The 10468-nt window shown below is 30.5% G+C and overlaps 1 protein-coding gene across 2 annotated transcripts; it reads left to right on the forward strand.

Moving 5' to 3' along the window:
- Positions 1 to 2332: 2332 nt before the first annotated feature.
- On the forward strand, positions 2333 to 4808 carry LOC8276915 (2-methylpropanoate--CoA ligase CCL4-like). Of its 2 annotated transcripts, none has more exons than XM_048373685.1 (2): positions 2333 to 2975; positions 3544 to 4808. In XM_048373685.1, the coding sequence occupies exons 1-2, from the start codon at positions 2390 to 2392 to the stop codon at positions 4665 to 4667; spliced, it is 1710 nt and encodes a 569-aa protein (XP_048229642.1). In that variant the 5' UTR covers positions 2333 to 2389; the 3' UTR covers positions 4668 to 4808. The 2 variants fall into 2 exon arrangements, with proteins under 2 accessions (XP_048229642.1, XP_002525882.4); XM_002525836.4 differs by having other exon boundaries at positions 3553 to 4808.
- The last annotated feature ends 5660 nt before the right edge of the window (positions 4809 to 10468 follow it).

The following is a 10468-nucleotide window of genomic DNA, read 5'->3' on the forward strand; positions in this document are numbered from 1 at the left end:
GATTTCTATTAATAGAGAATTTCTATTCCGATCTTAAAGTATTTTTATCAAATCAAACACCAATAATTGAAATTATTCATTCTAGTTTCAATTTGGTAGGTTCATATTATGTATATATAATTAACGCATTTTAGTGATTTATTGGTATATTTTATATATATATAATATATGGAAATATGTGTTTATTATCTTACTTTATTTTTATTTGATTTTTCTGTGACAATAGTCAAAGAGAGAGAATATAAGTTTAAAATGCATAAATGGATTTTAATTGGGCTGCAGCTGTAAAAGGCTCGGAATAAAGATACGTGGACTACCAAAATCGCAGACCTAGCTGAATTTATCAAGGCCCACGAAGGGAAAATATAATTGTTTATGATGTAATTAAAGATAATTATCTTTTAAATTGTTTATTTTGTTTAGACTAGTTAAAAGAATAACTTAGCGGTGTTATGCTTAGAGAATGACTCTAAAAAAGAAATATCTACAATAAGTAGAGATCAGTTAAACAAAGAGTCATCGTTCTATTATTCTTCTCTCTGTGAATTCCCTACAGTTTGTTTTCTATAAAATTTAGTTAGTTTTTGCATTATTCTTTTAAGGATCAAAAAAGCTTTTGAGGACGTGGAGAGTGATAATCAATCTTCTTCATCCCTTGAAGAAGAAAGTTTTAATTTTCTGTTTATTATTTTATTGTGTCTTTCTATTTAATTACAATGACCATTGGATTAAGTATGTCAGACTAAGTTCCATAAATGTTTAGTTTGACTTTTTACTTATACATGAATCTTATCCATTATAAGTTTAATGAATGATTTATTTACCCTCATACTTATACTAGTTTCATCTATTATTATTGGTTGACCCTCATATCAATTTAATAGTAATATTTGTTATGAAAATTTTTAGGTTAAAAGTATTAGAAACATCATCTTTACTTTGATCTATTTTGGTATAAAAAATCTAGGTTGTATCATCAGCTTGTGTGACTCAGAAAAAATGCACATCACCATCTCATTCATTAGATTTAGACTTAAAATAAAACAAGGAATTACTAAGTATAAGCTAAACAAAATACTATTTTATCATATAGTTTACATTAAACATTTCATTTGCATATTTATTTTTTAGTTTATTTAATTTCTTTTATAAACCTTAAAATCATTCTCAAAATAGGCTTAAAAAGTTTAATTTTTTTTTTATAAATATTTTTGTGTGATAGTTGGTTTTTATAGTATATGCTCTATAATTTTTTTACTTTTTTATGAGATTGATATCATGGTAAACTTATCTGTATTATCATTTCGTTCGTATACTTGCGAATATTAAATTTGAAACATCATAATTCGAAATTTAATTTTTATTTTATTTTTGGACCAACAAAACAACTCCTAATTAAACACGTAAACATAAAAAAAATATAAAAATAATATCTTTTCTTTTACTTCCCTTAAAACAATTAGGGCACCAAAGATAGTGTTACTGAATTTCAGTTTTTCTCTCTGAAAAAGGAAAGGAAAAAAGCTAAGCATAATCATAAAATCCTCTTAAATTTGTCATGCACAACCATCCTAGTTATAAATACTGTGCGTTAAAATATTACAATCTTGTAGGTAAAAACAATTTCTTAAATGCATTTAAAACCACTAAAAAGTTTAAGTTATCAGTTCATTTTAGAGGTTTCAATCTCTTAAATGCATTTAAAACCACTAAAAAGTTGAAGTTATTTAGAGGTTTCACTTATAATCAATTAATAAAAATAAACTAATCAACCCATTTATTTAATATGATATTTGCTAAATATTTCAAATGTAAAAAATTATAAATTTTAATATAAAAAATAAAATAAAAATATATTAAATTACATTATATCTAGTTAAAAATTATAAAATTTTAAAAAGTTATTTATAAATTTAAAATTTATGTATTTTGATTGAGAAATGAAAGTTAATTTAAAATTTCATATAATTATATTTATATTTATAAAATTAATCATAGCCAAATTGTACTCTAATAAAATATGATAATTTTTTAAATAAATTTCACATTAATAAATTAATATATTTTATAATATTAAAATATTTTTTAATTTTTAATTTAATTTTATTTTCTCCTTTATATATTTTGTGTTAAATGAAATTAATTCCTAACTAAACACAACAAATCTCATTTTTTATTCCACAAAAATTTTACAAATAATAATAATAATAATAATAATAATAATAATAATAATAATAATAATAACAATAATAATAATCTTGTACACTATGGATTAACCTTTGACCTAATTAAGTCTTTTAAGTCATTTCATTCAGTCGTCCTCCTCAATAAAAAGGCTCTGATTACTGTCATTCACTCTCCACCCACAACCACCACAAACGTATTAATTATGGAACAACTAAAACCAACCATACCCAACTCTACTCCGTTAACCCCTCTTGGCTTTTTAGACAGAGCAGCCACCGCGTACGGTGATTCCCCGTCTATCATCTACAACAACACTACTTACACTTGGTCACAAACTCACCGTCGATGTCTTCAGCTGGCTTCCTCCCTCTCTTCCATCATTGGGATCAAAAGAGGCCACGTCGTCTCAGTTTTAGCCCCTAATGTCCCTGCCATATATGAGCTTCATTTTGCTGTTCCTATGTCTGGTGCCATCCTTAACAACCTCAACACTCGTCTGGACGCACGTACTGTCTCCATACTCCTCCGCCACAGCGAATCTAAGCTCTTGTTCGTCGACGTTTTGTCTAAGGCTTTAGTTTCTGAAGCTCTCTCTCTCTTTCCACCAGATATTAGACCTCCTGCTCTGGTACTTATTGCTGATGATGTTGTTTCAGACCCGCTCAATGCATCATCGTCCGTCGAGTTTGTGGATACTTACGAAGGCTTGATGTTGAAAGGCGATCCTCACTTTAAGTGGGTCATGCCAGAGAATGAATGGGACCCATTAGTGTTAAATTATACATCAGGTATGATAAATATAACGATTAGTCTAATTAAGTCAATAGATAAATAGCTTTTTTTTAATATTTTTATTAAAAGTCGCCTTTTTTCGGACTCACTTTTCTACCTATCATGCCACTATAATGTTTCACATTAAGCATTTGTAAGATTGTTGGGAACTTTCGAGTGCAAGGTTGGTGGTTACATTTTCGGTGTATTGATGGAGTTGATAAATATTTTGATGGTTTTTATATTGGAATATTCAAGAAAATAATGATTATTTTAAATTTCATAATTATTTTGTATTACCATTATCACCAAAAGGGCATCTCACTCTCTTTTTGCAAGAAAAAGGACTTAATTGACAAAAACACTGATTTTTTAATTCAAATGGTCCAAACACATTATAGAAGCTCACCGCCAGGATTGAATCTTATTCTATACCAAAATTATAAATAAATTATATTTATTAATTTTAAATAATTAACTATGTATCCATTAATAAATAAATGTATAAAAGTGAGTGTTTTAAGGCAATATATACATCTAATGCTTGAAAGAACTCAATCAACTTCTAAAGTTTTTATTACTTAGCTACTGCAGGTACCACATCGGCTCCTAAAGGAGTGGTCCATTGTCACCGTGGTTTTTTCATTACCACCGTCGATTCTCTTATTGATTGGTCGGTGCCGAAACAACCTGTTTTCTTGTGGACACTTCCTATGTTTCACTCTAATGGATGGAGTTACCCGTGGGGTATGGCAGCAGTTGGTGGTATCAACATCTGTCTCAGAAAATTTGATGCTTCAACTATCTACCGTCTGATCATAAAGCATGAAGTGACTCACATGTGTGGTGCACCTGTAGTGCTTAACATGCTAGCAAATTTCCCTATAGACAACAAAACACAAAATATTCTCAAAACGAACCAAATTCATGTCCTTACAGCAGGAGCTCCACCACCAGCAGCGATACTCACCCGCGCGGAAGCATTGGGTTTTAAAGTGAGTCATGGCTACGGATTAACAGAATCCGGTGGAATTGTTATATCTTGCGCGTGGAAACAGATGTGGAATCGTTTCCCTGCAACAGAAAGAGCGAGGCTGAAAGCAAGACAAGGTGTAAGAACTATAGGAGTGACTAAAATGGATGTGGTTGATCCAGTGACAGGAGAAAGTGTGAAACGAGATGGGTTATCACAAGGTGAGATTGTTCTTCGTGGGGGTTGTGTTATGTTGGGTTATCTTAAAGACCCAGTAAGCACTTCGAAGTGTATGACAAGCGAGGGCTGGCTTTACACCGGAGATGTGGCTGTAATGCACCCAGATGGATATTTAGAGATAAAGGATCGTTCAAAGGACGTGATAATTAGTGGTGGGGAGAATTTGAGTAGCGTAGAGGTTGAGTCTGTGTTGTATATGAATCCAATTATTAATGAAGCTGCGGTAGTGGCTAGACCTGATGAGTATTGGGGTGAGACCCCATGTGCATTTGTGAGCCTAAGGAAAAGTGGTGGCAGCAGTGGTGGTGATCTGAGTCCTGTGGCGATGGAGAAGGAGATAATAGAGTATTGTAGGGCAAGGCTGCCGCATTATATGGTGCCAAAGACTGTGGTGGTGAAGGATGAATTGCCCAAGACTTCGACAGGGAAGATTCAGAAGTCTGTGCTAAGAGATATGGCTAAGGCAATGGGTTCTTCAAGAATCAGTCGCATGTGAAAGCTCAATTGATACAAATGCAGCATTGCTAGTTATATCACGTCATAATTACATTATTACAGAAAGTACTATTTGATAAAGCCCCTAATAGAATAACAATTAAAATATATATCCAATGAAATAATGCATCATAATTTCCTATTTTCATGTGTTAACTAGAGCCAAGCTAATGCAGAAGTTACTGAATCAAATTTTAAACTAGTAATACGAATGTGGTTGGTGTTGTATTTTGTGAGACCATTTGCAAGTAAGATTCATACAACTGTAAAATAAACTAAAATTTTTCGGATTCAAAATTGTTCAAATAGAACACAAAAAATGTGGTCAGACCTTTTAATTTTGATATAATTGGCTCAAATTCCAAACTACTTTTAATAGCAAATTAGTAAAAAAATTGAGTAATTTAGTATCTGATCAGATCTGTTCTCATAGCTATTTCCTCAAATTCTATGTCTTGTTTTAGTCGTTCCAGCATGCATTTGGTGTACTTTATATTTGTAGGTGTAACCTGCTATAGTGGGTGAACAAAAGATAATCTTCTAACCTGTTAGAATAAGCTATCAAATTCTGATGGATCCCCTGCCATCCTTTTCTTAGTTTTATTACCTATTTAGTAAGTAACAGATAATAGATTTTAATGGTTAAGATTAAAAGTTTAAAATCTAATAGCTATAATCTAATGAGTGTAAATTAGACCAACTGCATACTGGAAAAGCCCTTATATTTTCATCACAAATGCAGTCTGTCAGAAGTTAAAATGTATCATATCTAAATTTTGGAGAAATCAAGATACCAATTCCTGCCATTTTATCTAAGATAGTTCGGATTCTTTATTTAAATCTAAGCTTTTGGGTGGTATGGGTTTCAGAAACTCTCATAATCCACATCTCTGTGGTTTAAAATTATGAGGTTTATTTATTTTTTCTGGCGGCAGTTTCTGGAAGACTGGTTGTCCAAAATGGGCATCTTGGATAGAAAAGCTCTCTTGCTGCTAGACATCTGTTATCTTAATGTATAAATTAAGAAAATATTTAATGGGTTTAATTATAAAAAGAATAGTTAAATTAAATTAAATTATCCTTCTATAAATATTGTAAAATTTATTACATTTGTTCTAACCTAAAAATAAAATAAAAGTAAAATATTAATGTTGCATTTGATATATAGGAGTGATAGATAATTAGAATTTTAATTTAAAAAATATATAAAATGGAAGAAGTAATTAATATTTGCATCCTAACCTTGCGGTATTCATTTATTTATTTATTTATTTTTCTTTCAAAGCCTTGTTGCATAGTCCCTAACCGGTGATGTAACCGACGGTAATCATCCCAAGATAATAAGGATGGCAAGGCATGCTCTCCCTTACAAGCAACATTCTTGTAACCATTTTCTGTTGAATTGAGCCCAGCAGAAGCAGCTACTTTAGTAGAGTTCACTTTGAACTAATGAATTTAGCACTTCTTAAACTGAATTCTAAATTTAATATTCGAAGGTTGGTGGAAATGCTCTTTAACAAGCAAATCGATCTTATTTTCAATGAATAATGCAATAAAGAATAACTTATTCTTATCTTGTCCTAAATATTATCTTGCAAGCTGTATATCAGAGAGAGATCATTTAGAAATAAACAAAAATAGGATCATTCTGATTTAACATATTAAGTTTTTGTGCTACAAGACTGTTTTCTTATGTTGACAGCTAATCATATACAAAGAAGATAATGTTTCATAATCATAGACTATTTCTTAATAAATTGCTAGACCAAAACTGGAATGTATATATTAATATGCAAGATTTTAAACGTATATATATAGTTGGACAAGCTTATATTTACTCAAATATCACAGTATTAACTTCTCTTCTGATCATAGGAATTAGCCTGGCTCAAAATCCTAGATTGGTAAATGACATATAGACATAAAGAGACACTTCTTGAATGGATTTGTTTTCAGTAATTATGAAGGGTTGAATGATCTCAACTATCTTCGATTTTTGTTTAGTTTTTGTAGATATATTATTTACTTAAAAACGTATTAATTTAAACCATGAATTGTTAAAAGATCTTTTAACCCTATAGTTTACTTTGTAATAGTGTGTACCATCACTTGTAGTGTATTTTATTAGCCCATTCAAAGAAACTACAACCATTCTATTTTATCAAATCAAACATAATTTAGGCAAAAATAGTATTAAACTTTAACACTCAATACAAAAAGGGATAATTATAAATTAATGTTTGGACTTGCTGATTTCTTTTTTCTGTCCTATTTGATCTTTTCCGGCACAAGTTTAAGGTAGAAAATGACTCTTTATCCATTTCATTGACAAAATTAAATGTGAGGAAGCTTTACTCAGATTTTAAAGTACAAGGATTTGAAAGTGTTCTGTTATCAGATATGAGGGGTAATTATAATTTATGCTTACTTTAATTCCTTTCAATAAAGGATCCTATCTAGAATATGCAATTAGACCCACCTTATAAATAATGGTAATATCAAGGGACTAATGTTTGTCTATTTTGTCATATTGGGCTCTTAAGTATTTTTTATTATTATTAAATATGACCTTAACATTCAAAAAGTATAGCACTCTTTATATAAGGTAAGAGTTCTAAACGTTAACTTCTCTTATAAAGAATTTGGCATACCATTACTTTCACCACGCAATGTTGCTAGCATACAACCACCATTATTTTCCCTTGTACTTATATTCAAACAAAAAAGAAACAGTAGATAGGTTAAAATTGGTCACTCCTCAACTCAAGGCCTCCAATTTGATAAGGAGAAGCAGAGCTTACAACTTGCAACAAGAGAGCACTGAAAAAGAAGAAAAATTGATAGAATAACAATGATTCAATAAAAATTATTATTCTAAATAGATAGAACAGCCTTTTCAAGTCTTAAGTTCAGTACTGCCGCTAACCTTATTGGATACTTTGATCTAAAACTCTCACAAGATTTAATCTTTGTCGTCCAATCTAAAAACTGCACAACAAGAAAGAGAAACTTGTGCAGTTCTAATTCCAGCCAAACCATTAAATTCATTCTTTATCTTTATTCAAACAAGAGAGAGAGAGAGCTGACATGAGATGGAAGCTTATGAGAAGACAAATTGATTGAGACAAGAATCAATTGTTGCCATTGTTGGAGGAGGTAGAATTGTTATCTTGAATTTTCATGGCACTGAACTCTTCTTTCGTCATTTTTGCGCTTCCGACCCTTAACATATTTTAGATTTCTACTACTTTAATGGGGCTGTAAAATCAAATTGAATGAAAAATTGATAAATTGAAAGGAGAAAGAGAGAAAATGATCCATATAAAGTTAAATTTTTTTAATATTTTATTTTTCGATATAATAATAATAGGAGGGTTTAAATACACGACTTTTTTCAATATCAGGGTTATATATGAATATAAAAAATACTTGAGGGTCTCATATGACAAAATAGGTAAACATGAAGGTGAAGTTTGGAGCCTTTTACCTATTAATATAAATCTGGTAGATATAATAAATGCTATTAATGACACAAAAAGGGAACAGCAAGCTTCATTCTGTTACCATTATTACTCATTTCAGTTTCCTTCCATCAATTTTCATCAAACAACCTACTTTCACATGTTCTTCGACTCCCAACCATCAATTTCATTCCCTAAAATGAATCCATAAGCATACCAATATTTCTTTTATGCATTAATAGACATGATATTATCCATACATTTTTATACAAATGTCTAAAATCATAAGTGATGCCCACTTAAGATTCTTCTGTTGTTATATTTATTGTTAGGCCTTTATTTTCTTAATAGTTAATTATCAAAAATACTTTTTTATTAATTATTACAAATGGTATTAATAAAATATGTAACTTTTTTTTGCTATACTAAGTTACGAACTTTTCACTTTTTAATGTGTCATGTTTTAGATTAGTTACTTTGGATGATGTTTGGTTAGGGATAGCTATATATAGTCACTTAAAAGGGAAATGCAACATGTCATATTTTTAACTAAGAAGTCCATAATCCTACATCTTAAATATACTTCTATTAGTTCTTTTTATGCACCTAAGAGGATTTTTCCATTACAACCAATTCCTTCCCTGTTCCCTTTCTCTTTCACTCTCTCCTTGCCCATATTAAAGCCGCCATCACCTGTATCCACCTCACCGCTATTTCCACCACCAATCACCTCCAAACCGCGACTACATCTTCCTTTCCTTCTCTATAGCTCTCCAACACTGAATTCTGCAGCTCAAAACTTGACAGGCCTACCTATGGGTAGCTTTGGTATTATAAAAGATCTATAACCTCAAATTGGATAATGGAATAAACTCTACTGGCCTGTGGTTTCTTTTTAGAACATCAAAATTACTCCACAGAAAAATAACTGTGTCATGCCACAACAGCTTCCAAAATCCCAAATGTCAAACTCACAAATCTATCAAATATGATTTCAAACAAAAGTAATATCCAATAAACATAAATGGCAAAAAGACTACAAAAATGAAATCAGAAAGTAGACCCACTTCCACCTTTTTGCACCTCATTCATCAAATGACATAATTACATAAATAAGTTAGCCTGGAAGCTTTGTATGTTGTCTTGAGCTTTCTGGTTGGTCTTTTAACCTTCTTGAACACCAATGGAAACTTAATCTTGGAGTTATGAAACTGCTTGGTGCTCTCTCTCTTGCATAGCTTAGCTGGAATAGTGGCGGTCTTAATAATCTGAATACAAGGGAACCTGACTATGCGACGAGAAGCCACCTCAGTATACATAACTAGCTCTAAAAAGTGAAAAGAAAAAAGTGTAAAAATGTTAAAAGGAAAAAGTAAAATTGCAAAGGAAAAAAAAGGTGAAAATGTAATAATTTGTGTGTAAATTCCTCTTATATTAAAGGTTTTAATAACAAAGTGTTTAATTCCTCTCATCTCAGGTCACTTTTGTAGGGAGATTGTTATATCGTGGACTCATTTCAGTATGATTTATTATGGGGCATTATTTTTTTAAAAGAACGTAATTTTTAAAGTTAAAAATATTTTCTTTTTTTAATGATTTTTTTAATTATACAATATTTACTTTCAATATTTCATCAAAGATACCAACAATATATCTAAAAGATATTATTTTAATTTCAATGAAGCATGAAAGAGAAAAAAAAAAAGACGAAGTCTATAGCTATTCGTTAAACGACCATGTTAGCCACCTCTGGACCGTTTTTAAAGTCATGCTCAAATATTGGATGGAATCTCTCGTACGATATGTCCAGTAGTATGAGGAAGCCTGTGACTTCACTTTACTTCACTTTAATTCCAGGGTTTCTCTGAATTTGAAAGTTATCACTTAGTAGGTTTCATACCAAGGCCGCAATACATCTCCATCACCATTCTCCCCCGGGGCTGATTAAATAGGTTAAGGAAAATATGAAGCGACCCCATTAAAGAGAACATTCAATGATACATCGAGTCTTTTGGATTTCACATCATAGCATCTATACCCGGACTGAGCATATCCAAGAAAGACAGAAGTGGAAAGAATATACTAAAAATATACCTAAAAGATATTAAAAAATTATCTTTAATTTATATGTTATTATAAATTCAATTTTTATTTTATATCTTCTTATAGTTTCAAAATTTCACTAGAAAAAAATTCTAAAAGATACCAAATATTTATTATTTTAATTTAAAAAATTCTTATAGTTTCGTCTAAAAAAGATATTAAGAAATATCTATAAGATATTTAAGAAATATTTTTTAAATTTGTATCACTGTGTAATCAACCAAATGAGATAGATTTA

Source organism: Ricinus communis, chromosome 5, assembly GCF_019578655.1.
Source record: "Ricinus communis isolate WT05 ecotype wild-type chromosome 5, ASM1957865v1, whole genome shotgun sequence".
Classification (NCBI taxonomy): domain Eukaryota; kingdom Viridiplantae; phylum Streptophyta; class Magnoliopsida; order Malpighiales; family Euphorbiaceae; genus Ricinus; species Ricinus communis.